The sequence below is a fragment of the Phocoena phocoena genome, chromosome 3 (assembly GCF_963924675.1).
Source record: "Phocoena phocoena chromosome 3, mPhoPho1.1, whole genome shotgun sequence".
Lineage (NCBI taxonomy): Eukaryota > Metazoa > Chordata > Mammalia > Artiodactyla > Phocoenidae > Phocoena > Phocoena phocoena.
In genome coordinates, this window is record NC_089221.1 from 155,830,474 (window position 1) to 155,846,868 (window position 16,395).

At 51.5% G+C, this 16,395-nt stretch overlaps 2 protein-coding genes across 2 annotated transcripts in view; one reads left to right on the forward strand and one right to left on the reverse strand.

Annotated features, from left to right (window-relative positions):
* MRNIP (MRN complex interacting protein) overlaps positions 1-1,474 on the forward strand; it is a 17,719-nt gene extending 16,245 nt beyond the window's left edge. Inside the window, exon 8 of the mRNA XM_065873141.1 lies at positions 743-1,474. Within this exon, the coding sequence (XP_065729213.1) occupies positions 743-1,228 (486 nt within the window). The 3' untranslated portion in view covers positions 1,229-1,474. The remainder of the gene's footprint in view (positions 1-742) is intronic.
* Positions 1,420-13,812, reverse strand: SQSTM1 (sequestosome 1). Its single transcript, XM_065873140.1, has 8 exons — positions 13,558-13,812; positions 11,390-11,485; positions 10,317-10,546; positions 10,080-10,221; positions 9,197-9,277; positions 3,772-3,986; positions 3,314-3,509; positions 1,420-2,308 (listed from the first exon to the last, which is right to left on the reverse strand). The coding sequence occupies exons 1-8, from the start codon at positions 13,760-13,762 to the stop codon at positions 2,151-2,153; spliced, it is 1,323 nt and encodes a 440-aa protein (XP_065729212.1). The 5' UTR covers positions 13,763-13,812; the 3' UTR covers positions 1,420-2,150.
* Positions 13,813-16,395: the final 2,583 nt, after the last annotated feature.

Here is a 16,395-nt window from a genome sequence, read left to right on the forward strand (position 1 = left end):
TTATACATCAGGTTCTTATTAGTCATCCATTTTATACACATCAGTGTATAAATGTCAATCCCAATCGCCCAATTCATCACACCACCACCCCACCCCCCGCCACTTTCCCCCCTTGGTGTCTACACATTTGTTCTCTACATCTGTGTCTCTATTTCTGCCCTGCAAACCGGTTCATCTGTACCATTTTTCTAGGAGTGAAACCCAATTTTCAATGCATCCTCGTTTTCTGAGGTAGAAGGGAGAAGCCAGGCCTCTGTCACTGTCATGTCCCCTGGGGTATTCTGTGCAGCCACTTGTACAGCTTCAAAACCCTGAACATGGTTCTAGAGAGACCTTCCCAGCTGCCTGGCAATAAGCACATGGTCTTTCCAGGTGGTCTCTAGGGCCCTTCCTGCTTGCACCCCTCAGGCACTCCCTCACCTGATGCTAAGGTCCCCATGACATACCCTGATTACAGGAGAACATCTTCCTTTTTTGGGAAGCCTGGTCATGGAATTTGGCAGAGGATTTGGAGTGACGGAGAGGGCATTTATTTGCTGTGCTTTGCTAAACCTCAAAATCAAGGCATGTCCCTAGCCTGCCAGGCTACAGAATAGTAGACAGCACAGAGCAGAAAGTGTCAGCACCCAGAGGTACAGTCAAGGACTAGTACAGGCACAGGACCTCCTCTCCTTGTCCCTTGAGCCTGCTGGGCATTCTTCTGAATGGAGAACATGGCCATCATCTTGTGTTTCCACCTCAGGACCACACTGGCCTGACAGGGAAGGTCAAAGAAGGAAGCAGTCGTGAGGACTGGGACACCAGGGAGCTCGTCGTTCCTCGGGGGGAACCACCGTGTCCTGCCCAGCAGGTCAGGACCGTGTCTCCTAAGTGGGAACAATTTCTTCCGCCACTTGGAAACAGCTCACATTTGGACACGGAGCCCCTGACCCCCCTGCAAAGAGGCCCCAGGCCAGCTCGAGCAGCACGGACTGAGCAGGGGACCCCCAGGACCCAGACCCCAAGGGAAGGCCTCTGCAGGACCCTTGGTGCCCTCCAGCTTCCTCAGGCTACACACACTCCCACGCCTGGGCCCAAGAGGCTCTGCGGAAAAAGCCCCGAGCAGTCAGGGGGCACAGGCCCTTGGGCAGAGGGTGGGGCCTTGGTCAAAGGGATGCAGGAGCCGCCTTCACTCCTGCGGCTGTGTGACCTCTTTAAAACCGGAGAGGACTTTGATGACCATCTGTGAATTGAAACTAATGTGTTACTAATGTAGACATATTTGTTAAGTGAGCCCTTCTCCACTTGATCTCTGTGCCACTGGAAACAGGGCTCCCCAAGTTGCTTTTAAATAGTAGGACTAAGGATGACTTATGGGAACTACCAAGAACCAACAATAAACATGACTATCAAACAGATCATCTCTCATCTCACCATCTCTGATTAAAGTGCTTATACCATTTAATTAAGATTGTTTACAAATATAACAGAATGGCTACAAAGCGATTTTCTTACTTTAAAAGCAGTTGACACATTGGGAAATGAGAGAATTACAGTAGTTGTGAAACAGGCAGTACTCAGTGAACAACATCAGTTCCCCTGTCAGCCCTTCTTTATTCCCAGATGTTTAGCCAAAGTCCTGAGCTGTCCTACCCTCTAGTAATCACTACAGCACAGCCTCATCCGCCCCAACAGAATGTTGGCTATACTCTAGCCAAATTCGGAGTATATCAGATTTCTAGCAGAAAATCAGTTACATGTCAGGGTACTATAGTCATTTTAAAAAAAGCAAAAAAGCAGAAGGCCATTAGGCAAGGTCTATTCTGGACTGCTGGTGTAATCCTGCAGAGAGAGAGTGGGAATATGATGCAGTGTGGCCTCCGCGTCCTCCCCAGCAAGGAGTCTCTCACTCTGCCCCGGGGGGGCACCCCCGGCTGCAAGGAGCCAGGCACCCCCAGCTGCAAGGAGGCAGGCGCCCACAGGAAGCTGGTTGGAATTACCCCCTCGTGTCACTTGTTCTACTGCCCTAAATGGCTTTGTGCGTCCCCACCCCCCAGATTCTGGAAGAAGAATGCAGAGAAACTGGCCCTTACAGAGGCACTGGGGTTCTATACTAGCTTAACACAACTATGAGAGAAGAAAGGGGACACAGAATGGGTGAGCAGACTTTGTCACAACGGTGGTGGGTGTTTTGAATACTGGATGGTGTCTAGGGCAGCCCCGATGTCATAATCCTTGGTCTGTAGGAGCCTGGTGAGCCAGCCGCCTTCATCAGAGAACCCCATGGATAGCATCTGGGAGAGGGACTCAATCAGCCGGGGGTCAGCTTCTGCCAGAGAGAGTAATGACAGCCATAAGGAAGAGTCACTGGGCCCCAAATGTGACCTGTTATGTGGCAGCATCCTGTCCAGCCAGCAAGTACCCAGGGCCTGCAGGGCCTGGCCCTTTTACAAGGTCTTAACCCTCACAGGGACCCTCCAAGGCAGGAACTGGCAACCTTTTTCTATACAAGGTCAGAGAATAAATATTTTAAGCTGCTTTGCAGGCTATTTGTCCCTGTCACAACTACTCAACTCTGCTGTTACAAGCATAAAAGCAGCCAAACAAAATGTAAACAAATGATCATGGCTGTGTTCCAGTAAAACTTACATTTATGAACACAAATTTGAATTTCATCTAATTTTCCCATCTTGACTTTTTTCCAACCATTATAAAAATGAAAAAATCATTCTTGGCCCATAGGGCATAGTTTGCCACTCCCTGCTTTAAGGCAGAGAAGATAAATACTGGTAGCCCAAGGGCTAAATTTGGCCCATAGAATGGATTTCCACTTGAATACTGTTTTAAAAGTCATTGCCATGTGACAGTGATGAACCAGAGCAGGGTGTGAGTGGCCTCTTTTATTCAGTGTGAGTTCTCCAGGCTGGCACACTCTCCACCCGATCCTACTGCTTCCACGCCACCTACTTTACACGGTGGCTTCCTGCCTGGCTCCTACCGGAGCCTTGGCTAGGACCCCTGCTCCAAGGTCAGCACTTTCCATGAGGAAACAGTGAAGATGGACCCCGAGTCCACTTTTAGTAGGGCCAAAGCGAGCGCCACCACCACATCACATCTGCCTTCGTAATTCTGGGTCTGGATGTTAAGTTTTAGAAAGCTGAGCTTACTAAGGCTCAGTATAGACACAGAGGACAAAACCAACTCCCAATTTTCTCTTACGTCAACAGACAAGCCATGCAGTACAGAACATGATGTCTTTCTGTGTTGCTAAAAGCAAGTGATAGGATGCTCTGAACGGAAAAGATAGAAATACAAAATACTTGAAATCTCTTGCCTGGTGGCAAATGTGGGTACAATGCAGCTTCCTTCAGCCCTGTGGGTCCTTCCTGGGAAGGGTCCAGAGAGCTTGGCCCTTCAGATTCAGGCATCTGTAAAGACTGGAGTTCACCTGTAGATGGGTCCACCTCTTTTGAAGACAAATGAGTCCAGTCATCATCTCCTCCTGAACAGTTATCAGACTCCATCTGTTCCTGGAACAAAACCCCCCATGAGCACAAGGACAACAGGCCACCTGACCACAGCCTGGGAGAGTCAGGGCATGGAGGACTGGAAAGAGGCTTTTGCTTTACAAAGTTCTAGTGGAGGGTTCACAGAACAACTTAAATGCCACCGACACTCTGCAACAGAAATGGGTCCCTCTGGCTGTGTGAGTGCCAGGGAAGGGCTGTGCCTGGGGTGCTGGGATAAGCTCTGGGCGGCCACAACCTGGGGATGGCGTGGGAGGGTGCTTGCCTCAGGCTGACCCCCTGACTCCAGGGCGATCTTGTTCACTTGCTCCACCAGAGACTGTGCCATGCCCTCCACGTCCCCGTCTGGCTTGCTGGGGTTGGAACAGCAGCTGCTTGTCTGAGAGCTACACTTCTCCTCTGGGGTGGAGCTGCCTGGGGAGGTGGGTGTCAGGCGGCTTCTCTTTCCTCCATGTTCCACGTCAATATCGACTTCAATGCCTGGAAGCCAAGGAGAAAACAAAAACTTGATTAATAGCTAGCATCCCAGGTGAGCTTCAGAGCCAGAAAGTCCATAAACAGACCTCCTTTTCCCCTAAACATGTAGGACAGCGGCTGCACAGCAGGCAGGGCCAGGCCCTTGGAACAGGGTGAGAGCCAAATACCGCATGTGGCCAGTACCACCTGTGCCACAGTGGTGAGGACCACATAAAGCATCGCACTTGTGCGCAGGGGCCTAGTGCTGTGAAAAACATGCACACTGAACACACGAATTTTGTTTAGGCAGGCAGACAGCCCGTGCAAGCTCTGTGCAAGGCCCATGAGGCTGCAAGCACTGGCTGGTGTGTCTACCTCCAGTCTCTCACACTCTGGGGCACATGCTCACTGAGGGGAAGGGAGGGGACAATCACCAGGGCTATGTTTTTAATTATTTTTAATTTCTCAAAGGGCATGCCCATAGCTTAGAGTCAAACAATTCTAAAAGACTATAGAATGGATAAACAACAAGGTCCTACTGTATAACACATGGAACCATATTCAATATCCTGTGATAAACCATAATGGAAAAGAATATGAAAAAGAATATATATATGTATTACTGAGTCACTTTGCTGTACAGCAAAAATTAACACAACACTGTAAATCAACTACACTTCAATAAAATTTTTAAAAAAGACTACAGTCTTCTATAGAAGATTCCCTGCCCCTCGCCACACAGCCTGGCCCACTCCCCAGAGACAGCTGTCAACCCACAAATGCTCTTTCTTTCTTGACTGCTCAAGTTTACTGCTTATTTTTTACTCTGGAAGATCAACACTTTACCACCCCTTCCCCTGTCCTTTCACAAACTCAAGTTTTGGTAAAAACAGCATTCAGTGTTTACATTAGTGCCACTACATAAATACTGTTCTTTGCTGGGCCAAGTACTGGCCTTATTTACTCTACAGTCTGTTTCTGTAGCAGTAACGATGTCCTCCTTTATCATTTGCTAACTTCCCCCTTATTCTCCCACAGCTTCTCTATAGTGTTTTCTACAACACAGGTTAAGTGTATCAGATACCGCATCCGTTCTGTTTTTTTCCCTGAAGACCACCCCTGGTGGGCATGGAGCTTCCAGCTCCAGCCTGGACAGGCAGCTCTCGGGGCCAGAGGCACAGCTACACCTTTCCTTCCATCCTGGCGACTCCTCTTGTCACTCTTTCATGTGTTGGGTACCATTTTCAAGCACCTCTTTCTTCATTCTGGGCTTATTTCTTCATTTTGGCCAGAGAAAGGGAGTTCAAGCCCAGGTAAGATGATTAAGACCCTTGCATTCCTGACAACTTTGTTCTGCTCCCACACGATCATTTTAGTTGGGTACAGAATTCGAGGTTGAAAAACCATTTTAGATGAGCCTTTTGAAGTCACTTGTCTTCCAGCTCTTGCTGTGCTCCTTGAATTCCCAAGCTTTTATAGCAACCTGGAGAGTTTCCAGAGTCTCTGTCCCAAGGGTTCTGACACTTGACAATAACCTTTGGTGTGGGGTCTTTTTTTAGTCATTGTCCAAGGCATTTGGGGTCCCTTTCGATCCAGAGGTTAATGTCCTTAGTGCCAAGAGACTGTCTTGTATTCGTTGTTCATTCCGTCCCTACAGTATGTTCTCCTTCTGGAATTCCTTCATCCTATATTGGACCTCCAGGATTAATCCTCAAATTATCCCGTCTTTTCTCTCCTTCTGCCTCTATTTGTTTTGCTTCTAGAATATTTCCTTGAGATGATCTTAAAATCTGAGACTTCTTTTGAAGTTGTCTTTTTTCTATTTTTTTTTTAATTTCCAAGAACATTCTTATTCTGTTCCTTTATGTTATCATTTTTATGGTATCCTGTTTTTCATGGATACAAATACTTTTTTGTATCTCACTGAGGATGTTACCATTCTCTTCCCTATTAAGTCCTTCCTCAAGTTCCTTCTTTCCCGTGCATGGAGGTTTTCCCCAAACTGTTGGTGATCCATAGCTGTCTGATCCTAACGAGGCACTAAGGAAAAGATGATGGGAAGCACTCTCCATGGGGCCAGGGCTGTCATTATCTTCCAACTGCAGGCTGACAGGGTGCCCAGCCAGGTACTGGGATCCTAGGTGGCAGAGCTGTCAGATGCTCCTCTGGTGCATTCAGCCTCTCCTGAGCAGGGACTCCCCAGCTTCTGCTGGACTCTCTCATTCATGATGCCCAGTTTCAGGCTGGTGCCTCACCCTGCCCTGTGTCCCTAGTGTCCCCACCTCTGAAGCTTCCCTGGGTCAAGTGCTCCAGCAATTAAATTAAACACCAGGTCTCCTGCAAGGGTTGGCAAGGGCCAGCATCTGGCTGACTGGGACTTTGAAGTCTCTACATGATCCTTAATAGGCGTCTTCAACCCCTCCCCTGGTTCCCTGGCCTTCTCTGGTCCCTGCACAGCCAGTCTTGCTTCTCAGTGGCATCTCTATGCAGGTGCATAGGTTTCTGATGCCTCCACTCCGTTGGTTACTGTTCTCCATCCACTTCCCATCTTCCAAAGTTTGATAACTTCATTTTATCTTGTCCTCTATTACTTTTTTCTCTTGTTCTTTATCCATGATGCTTTATATTTTTTCGTTTAATCCCTTCACTATTATTTTAGTGGAGTTTGAGGAGCAAGCAGAGATGAAAGCAGGCTTAGCTACTGGTACCCCATCTGCAAAATTTAAATTGTTCTTCTTCCATTTCCCCCACAGCTTTTCATTAGGAAAAGGTTCAAGCAGTCAGAAAAGCTGGAAGAACAGTACAATGAATACCCATATACTTTCTCACTTTTCTAAATGGGTGAATGATGTGACACTTCTGTAAATGGATCATTGAGATTTTTGAACTAGGGTTTCTCCAACTTAATGATAATCTGAGACTTCAGGGCTTACAAGACTGTACCAGTCTCTGCCATGCTGTCCCCAAAGCCTCTGTGTGGGGGCATTTATGGAAGACCCCATGACGAGGAAGGGCCCTGCTATTTTACATCCTAGGTGTCGGTGACTGTGACCTCCACCCTGGGCCTCACGATGTTGCTCAGCTGGCTCTCACAGCACCTACCAAAAAAAGGCCTCAGGTTTGCACTTTAAAGCCACCGACTCTCTGCACACATTGCCCTCTGGGAGGTGTCAGTGGTTACATCCCCTCTGGGCCCATGCTCTGGGAACAAATGGTCCCTTGTAGGCAGTTAGCAGAGTAAGTCATCCTGTTAGTTCCTCATAAGAAAGGAAAATGCCCATAACTCCAACAACAGAGTTTAACCCATTCCTCGAATGGCTCTTGTCAATGGAAATTACTCAAAAATTATTTTACTGGGGCTTCCCTGGTGGCGCAGTGGTTGAGAGTCCACCTGCCAATGCAGGGGACACGGGTTCATGCCCTGGTCCAGGAGGATCCCACATGCCGTGGAGCGGCTGGGCCCATGAGCCATGGCCGCTGAGCCTGCGCCTCCGGAGCCTGTGCTCCAAAACGGGAGAGGCCACGGCAGTGAGAGGCCCGCGTACCGCAAAAAAAAAAAAAAAAAAATATTTTACTGAAACTTTTCTTGTACTGTAGGGTTCCAGGCTCCTCCCTAGTTAGTAGAAACCAACTCCATCCACTTCGAAAGATCTGAGAAGGCCTTAATCCTTATCCCAAAAGACCTCTGAGCACTTGTGTCCTGAGTGGGGAATCCAGGTCAAGTTCTGAAACACTTCACAAGCTCAGATGGGTCTCGGGATGGAGAGCAAGCGTGACGCAGAGTCTCCTGGGAAGCCTTCAGAACACACAGACCCCAGGCCCTACCCAAGACCCACTTACCGAATCAAGGGACCTGGGACTCCGCACTCTTTTAAAGTCCCCTGCCTGAACCTAGACTTGGTATTGTGACTTCCCAGGTCATCTCATTCATTCTTTTAGTGAAAAACTTTGTTCTTCAGAATAGTTTTAATAGTTTCCATACACCAAATTATATACCAAAAAACCAAAAAAAAAAAAAAACCCCAACCCTTTGTTGGTGATTCTGATACTCAGCCAGAACCACTGTCCATTTACTATCTTCCAGAGAAAAACTTCCCATGGCCCCTAAGTAGCAACCCATTAGTTGGAATTTCTTAAAATTCTACTATGTCTTTCACTTATGTCTTAAGTGAGTGGCAGGGTTTAGGGATAACCTATCTCCCAATTATTTCATCACTACTCCACTGTTACCCTCCATAGAAAGCATTAAATATAGCAATTCTTTTTCCTCACTCTCTCAAGAACCTTTAACTCCAGTACAGAAACCATGTGTGAATTGAGCTATTTCATGTAGCAGCAATACCAAGATGTCACTGTTGCTTCAGAGCTACTTCAATGAGTGTGAACAGAAATGGTCTCAGTTTGGAAGCAATGGCAGTCATGCTCTGTGAGCCACAAGGTGGGTGGCAGGTGGGGTTGGGCACCCTCCTACAGCATTCTTTCAGACATGGACACAACTTTTGGACAGACCAGGTGGGCACTTTCTGCCACTGCAGTCACAAAGATGAGCTCTCTTCTAGTCCAAGATCATGGATTCATCATAATCACCTTCATCAACTGATTCTTGCTGCCAAAACACAGCAAGTGCTTTCTAAATTCTTGGAGCTTTTGGCCTCAGGCCGGGCACACTATGGAGGCTCATCCACCCAGACACCTACCCTGGGCCTGCGCACTGGGAACCTGGCAGCACACAGAGAACCTTCCTCCCTTACTCCTTTCTCTCCGGCACTGGCACAAGACCAGCACTCAGGAAGCACCAGGAAAGGTTGGGGGTTGCAAAAAGGGAGGAAAGGCAATATGGCATCTCAACTAACTACTCACCCAAGTCCTTGAAGAAACCCCAAGACTCACACTAGGAGAAATACAGACTGGTCTTCTCCCAAAGGACAAACAGGCAGAAAATGACAGGCCAGCCCTGCAACTGAGCCTGGGCACCCTCCCTAGTGGGATTACTCCAACCAAACGTTGGCTGATTCCACATTCCATGTGGAAAGCTCAAGAATCTGTCAGGGAATGCAACTTCAAGTGGCCTGTGGTGCAGCACTTGGCAAAGTTTGATATCTTTACTGGTCTCAAGCACACATCAGCTGCCGCTCCTCTGCAGTATCCCAAGTGAAAGCCACAAAACAGCCACCTACACACTGGTTACCAAAATGCTCTGCTGATATCAAAGGACGGACAAGGCAACCACTTACCCAGAGGGCTGAGGGCAGCTGCCACACTCTCCCCTACATTCTTGAGGAAATTCACACTGGGATCCTCCGATGGACCAGAAGCTTTGATTTTAAAAAACAAAAACAAAGATACACTTAATTCAAAGCATGTCTCTCAATGACTGATACCTGTTGCAGTCCTGTCACCTTCATCCCAGGAGCCCTCCCCCGGGGCCTTGTCCCAGCAGCCTACACTCCAGTGCTTCCCTCTCTCCCTCCCTCTCTAGGCCACCTCCTGGGCCCCTTCGTCCTTCAAACCACTTCCCCTTCTGCTCCCACTTCATCTGTGTTCCTGGTGCCTAGGTACTCCGCAGGGGGCTCAGTACATACAGTATAAAATATTATTTACTCGAATCAAACATCCCCATCTTTGTCTCTAAAGATAAAGTGAATCAAAGGACACAGTAAGATTAATAAAATCAGAATAAAACCAGAATCCAAAAGTTCAGAATGCAAGCTATATGTAAGTTTTTGACTTGGGGACTGTTTTAAAAGACTCGTGCAAATTTGGCTCTGACTTTCCTGACAGCTAGCATAAAAGAGAAGGGAGTACACTGCGGAGATGCAGGTGCTGGAGGGGGCCTCCCGTCTATATGTGAGGACCACCTCAGAGGGCAGCATGAGGAGATGGGCAAAGGCAGATGCATTAGTGGCCTTGGGCACTTAGGCACCTCAGTTTTCCCACCTGTACAATGGAGATAATGCTCCACACTTTGCTGGGTTTTGTGAGGATTAAATGCCAGGAATGGCCATGAAGTGCCCAGCCCAGCCATAGGCACACAGGATTTCAGGACACAGGGAAGGCCCTCCAGCTCTGCCAGCCCTCACATCTCGCCCTTCCGAGGCCAGCAGACACAAGCCTCACCTGATTCTGCAGCGGGGCCAGGGTGGGCATCCCCCGCTCGAGGAGGACGTGGGCTCCAGTTCCCCGGTGGGCCCATCTCCCAGCCAGGCCACCCAAAGTGCCCGTGTTTCAGCTTCCGCAGCCAGCGGCTGTGAGAGAAGCCCTGGGGAGGGGTAGACAGAGGGGCAGGGTGGTGCCAGGTCAGGGGGCTCCTGCCACCCTGCACCCACCCTGAGCCCACAGGGAGGCCCCACTCACCTCAGAAGGGCGCCCGAAGGGGCTGGGGAAGGCAAGCTTGCTGTGCTCCCTGTGCATGCCCTTCCCCTCACAGACAGAGCATAGGTCGTAGTCAGGACAGACGCTGCACTTGTAGCGGGTCCCCACCACTGGCCCGTTGCAACCATCACAGATAACGTTGGGGTGCACCATGTTTCGGGGCACCTCCTGAGCACACGGGGGTCGGTGGTCCCGCCGGCACTCCTTCTTCTCTGCAGGCAGGGCAGAAAGCCATAACACTCTTTGTAAGCCACGGAAGACTCCTGCTTGTCAGCACTATGGGGCCATCACAGTCAGCAGGTCCCTCATGCCACCCTTCAGACACCGAATCCAGGCGAATTCACTTACTCAAGTGACAACAACAACACAACCTCAGAGCCTGCTAGGAGGTTCTCAATCCCTGCGCCTGTGACCTGAGGATGAGTGGCCCAGGCAAGAGCAAAGCAACAGAGAGTTGTATCTGCATGGCTTTGGCCTTGCCCCCCACTAAAATAAACCCTCAGCTCGTGAGCACAATCAAGAGTGAACCCAGGGACTTCCCTGGTGGCGCAGTGGTTAAGAATCCGCTTGCCAATGCAGGGGACACGGGTTCAAGCCCTGGTCCGGGAAGATCCCACATGCCATGGAGCAACTAAGCCCGTGCGCCACAACTACTGAGCCTGCGCTCTAGAGCCCGCGAGCCACAAAGACTGAAGCCCGCATGTCTAGAGCCAGTGCTCTGCAACAAGAGAAGCCAGCGCACCGCAACGAAGAGCAGCCCCCGTCGCTGCAACAAGAAAAAGCCTGCGCACAGCAACGAAGACCCAATGCAACTAAAATGAAAAATAAATTTATTAAATTTATTTTATATATATATATTTTTAAGTGAACCCAGAGACCCTCCAACCTCACCCCCTGTGGTGGGCATGTACTCCTTTTTCAGGCCAAGCACAGCGATGACTATGGCCCTGTCTTAAACAGCCTTCAGTCTCCTCTCCCCTTCTTTAGGGGAACGTCTCCATAACCTCAAGCCAGTTGTACTCAGCAGGAACACCTGGCTTCAGGCTGCCCCTTACCTTTAATGTAAATACGGAAGATGTCATCCTTCACATATGACATTGCCATCTTCAGTTCCTCGTCACTGGAAAAGGCAACCAAGTCCCCGTCCTCATCTAGATTGTTTAAAAGACAGCAAGTGAGCACCCAGGGCCTCTCAGTTGGACACAAGCTGCTGAAAAGGGCTGAGGTCAGTGCAAAAGGGGCACTTGCAGGGCTATAAACTGAAGCCCACTTGTCTGAGCCAGGGGAAAGTAGGGCTGAGGCCAAACTGCCCATTCACTCTGCCACTGCCTGGAGAGCAAGTACTCCAACCTGGACCCGGGGCACACACGAGAGGCAGAGTACGTGTGTGCAGACGCAGCAATGGTAGCACCTGGCCACCTGCCACTCTGCCTCTGCACTAGCTGCCCCATCAGAAAGGTGCTGTCTCCATCCACATCCAACCAGACCCAGCCCCTCATCAACTGTGGGAGATCCCCATCTGTGACCTGCTCATCAGGGGTCCAGCACCTCCAAAGGCCTTGGATCTCTTGTGTCTTAGGAGAGTAAAGTAGAATGCATCTGCCTGCTTCCTCCCCCAACAAAGCTAAAATTACGTATTTATATGTAGTCTCTAGTTTTTAGATGTTGGCTCAAATGGTTTAAAGCATCACCATGCAAGACAAACCACACCATACATCTGCAGGCTGGTTCAGGTCTATGGGTCACCAGATACAACATCTACCATAAAAACAGGGGCTGTGTCAAAAGGTGGAAACAACCCAAATGTCCATCAACTAATACACAGCACAACAAAATGTACTGTGTCCATAAAATTGAAACTTTCCCAGTCCCAAAAAGGAATGAAATACTGATACATACTACAACATAGGTGAACCTTGAAAACATTATGCTAAGTAAAAGAAGCCAGTTACAATAGACTACATATTTTTACAGGAAATGTTCAGAATAGGGAAATCCATAAACAAAGTAGATTAGTGGTAGTTTAGGGCTGGGGGTATGGGATAATGGGAATGGGAGGATAGCTAAAGCGCAGAGTTTCCTCATAAGGTGATGGAAAGGTTCCAAGATGACTGTGATAACGGCTGCACAAATCCGTAAATATGCCAAAAACTGTACACTTTAAATGGATGAATTCTACAGTATGTGAACTGTAGCTCAATAAAACTGTCATTTTAAAAACAGGTGGAAGAAATCCAAAAAAGAGGGGATATATGTGTATGTATGCCTGGTTTACTTTGCTGTACAGCAGAAACTAACACAACATTGTAAAGCAACTACACTCCGGTAAAAATTTTAAAAATAAACAAACAACGATCTACTCTGAAAATAAATAAATTTTAAAATTTGGGGCCCTGGCAAGATGGCAGCAGTCCTGAGGAAGGTCCTAGCACGGACCCACCTACCAGCAGGCCCGCCTCCGTCCCACTCACAACAACCTCCCCCAACCCCACCCCCAGCAGCCACCAGTCTTGCCAGCGCAGCTAGAAACTGAGCTGGCTCCTGGGCTCTGTCCCTACACCAACACTTCTCAAGAACGTTTTCATCTGGTCCCTCTATCCACTGCCAATGGGATAACGTCTGGACTCCGCCTGGTCTTGGGAGTTCTGTGGTCTGTCCCCGATCTCCCCTCCCAGCCGCCGGCCCGGAACTCGCGGGCCAGGCCGCACAGCTGAGTCCTCCTCCCCAGCCAGCCCTTCCTCCTAGTCTGCCGGCCCAGGCTCTTCCGGGTTATTATCACAACCCCCACCTGGCACTAGCAGGCCCAGACTCGGCAGCAACAAGATGTCACTGTAACCTGAGTGCCCCTCTGACCACCCTGTGCCTGCTCGCGAGCCGGTGAGGACGCCCCGGTGAGCCTTCGCCAAGATCTGCAACATCATGGCGGGCGGGGGTGGGGGTGGGGGAGGAGGTCTCTTACGCCGCCAGGCCTGAGATCCGCCCGGAGAGCCTGGCAGCGCCTGACCCTACTAGGGCCGGCTGTAGTCACCACTCCTCGTCACCAGGATGGCACCCGAAGCCGAACTAGGGACCCACGCGGGCCGCCGTCCACCCAGCGAGCAGCCAGAGCAAACCCCCGCAGACGCCACCAGGCCCGACGAGAAAAAAGAGACAGCCACCCCGCCAGCAGGGCAGGACTGCGTCACCACCCCGCGCCGCTGCCTTAGGGCGCCCGGCCGCTCACCGCGGTAGTGAGCCTGGAAGCCGCCGGGCCGTAGTACGGGGAACAGGGCGGCCACCCGGCTCAGCAGCCGCTCGCAGGGCCGCGGGCCAGCTGTGGACTCAGCTTCCGCTTCGGGCTCCGGGCTAAAACAGAAGCTGAAGCGGCGGATCTCGCGGGCTGCGTCCTCCTTGCCCAGAAGGTAGGCCTTCACGGTGAGCGACGCCATCACCGCCGGTTGGGAAGCAGGAGTGGAGCCGCTGGGGAACCGCTCAGGCGTGCGGCTTTTGTAGGGCACTCTGGGAGCCCCGCCCTCCCCACTTCCTGGGGGCGGGGTCTGAGCGCGCCCGGTCCAACCCTTGTCGCCAGGCCGTCGCGCGCGAGCCACCCTGCGGGAGCCCCAGACTCACTACAGCCTCCTCGCCGCCGGGCCCCCTCATTGCCGACCCCTTTCCTCATTGACCCTAATGCATCAGGGACCCCAAGAGGCCGGCCCCGCAGTCCGACATCTCGGTCTGGCGCCCGCCTCTGCACCTAGGGAAAGGGACCGGCCAGGGTCCCGCCCCAGATCCCTCGCAGGTCTGGTCCTGGCCGTGACTCAGCAGAGCAGAGCCCAGGCCGCCCGGAGATGGCCAGTGCAGGAGGGAGGTGGACAACAGAGGCCGGAATCCAGGAAGTTCCTAGGCGCTCAGCGAGCACCGCCAGCTAGAACAAATTGGCTCCCGAGGTGCTGTCCTGACCTTGTCACTCTTGGCAGCCGACCCCATTCGAAGCCATCGGCTTTTCAGGTGGCAGCCCACTCCGCCATCCCCAGCATCCTCCATGACTGTCCCTTACTGAGTTGAGGGACAGACCCCCAACTGAAACCTGAGCACCAGAGGAGCTCCCAGTTTGATAGGGGGTAGGGTTGAGAAGTGCCAGAAGGGTGCAGGATCTTCCCATCCCCACCTGACTGGAGGGCCTGCTAAGGCTTCCTGGAGTCTCAGTGGCCACCAAGTGTTCACTGCAGCCCAAGAGACTCCCCATTGGTGCCTGGACACCCACTAGACAGCCGGTGGTGCCCAAGGGCCTGAGGGGTCTCAGGTCTGTTGGCCTCATGGCTAGCCCAGTATTTAGCTCAACAGCCCCCAGCTAGGGACCAAGAAACAGAGGCTTTGGGCCTCTGTTGCCCACCTCCCTCCTGCGCTGGACATCTCCGGCTTTATGTGACAAAAGTGACCTGTTCAAATGGCCTGGGGGAAGGGGGTTGTTGCGGGTGGGTGTCTTAGAAGAAGGTAGGCAGGAAGGTTATGTCACCCTGTGAATCCTCCCAGATATGGTTCTGTGAGTAGAAAGTCAAACCTACTGAGTCAAATTCATGCTTTTTCATGGTAGGGTTTGTGGAAGCAGGTAAAACTCAAGGGATGGGAAACCTGGAGACCACAGGAAAGTAGGTTGGATTTGGTTAATCAGGTGCAAGGGGGACTTGGTTGTGGAAGCACAGCAGGGACCTGTCCACAGGTGTGGCTTGTCCTTCGCAGAGAGCTCCAGAGCAGCCCTGTAGAGAGGACAGTCCCCTCTCAGGCTTCTCTCTGCATCCCTGCTGTAAGCCTGTGAAAGTGACCCTATCTGCCTGCTGCCCTACAGACAGGGTCAGGGGACAAAGAGGGAACAGCCTCCACTGGGTGGAGGCTGCAGTGGCCCACAGGTGCCCCAGTGTGACTCAGCAGCTTGGGAGCCACTCAGCCCTGGGCAGGCCAGGCCAAGAGCCCAGCTTCCTGACCCCAGAACTACATCATCCCCATCTGAGAGCCTGGGGGGTGCACAAGGAAAGTCCTGTGGCTCTAGGGAACCTCAGGTTTCAGGAAGGACTCCAGGCACAGCCTCTGTCTAAACAGGCAGCTGAGACGGAGGCTGCCCCTAGGAACACATTTGCTTTCTTGCCTTTTGGCTCTGTTTGGGACCATGGTGGGTTTGCAGGGAGGGATGGAAAGCTCAGGGAGAAAGGGGTTGGAAGGAAATGGGGCCCTGGGAAGCAGGGAGACCCCTGCCCCTGGAGAGCCCAGGTTCTGGCCTTCCCAGCATGCCCCACTGCTGAGCCCTGCCCTCCCCCAAGGCTTGCTAGAGGTAAACAAGGCTGCAGCTGGGGAACTCCCTTGCAGGGCCCTCTCCGCCTGCACTTGTGGTCAGATGGTCTGGCCGGCAGTGAGTCAGCGTCCCATGACCAGCTGTCATAACCAGGGGATCCCCGGCCCCCTTGCTGCCACCCATCTCAATGACATCAGGCAGCCAGGCAGCCGAGGTAAGGAGCTGTTGCATGGGTCTCTTCAGGACGCAGGGGCCAAAAGAGCAAGTAGAGGCCAGGGTGGCAGGGAGCTGGCCACCAGACCCTGTCCCTATGATCCAAGACCTCCTTCCCACATCTGATTTCCTTACCCTCCCAGGGCTGCAGGGAGCTCCCTGCCCACTGACTCCCCTCCCTACCCTCCAGGACATAGCATGCACACTCCGCCAATGGGAAAGCTTGGTGCCTGAATCAGGAGACCCACTATCCACCAGCCCTGCCACTGTTGGGCAAATGACCAGCCTCTCAGTTTCCTCACCTTTGAAATGGAACTGGAATGGGACAATCTGAGTCACCGTTCCCTGGTGATGCCCCCTAGGTATGTTAGTTGTTGTTTGATTGCCTTTGGGGGTGTCAGCTGGGAGAGGGGGTGTCAAGCAGGAGACTACAGCCAAGATTGAGGTGAAAGAGTGGGGAGCACAGAGGAGACCTTGAGTCAAAAGGTTCTGGAAGATGAGAGGAGCAGGGGTGCCTGGAAAGCCTTCTGCTTTTATTGCTCTCTGGTGTGTTGTAACCACCTCCTCAGTTCTCCCTTCCAA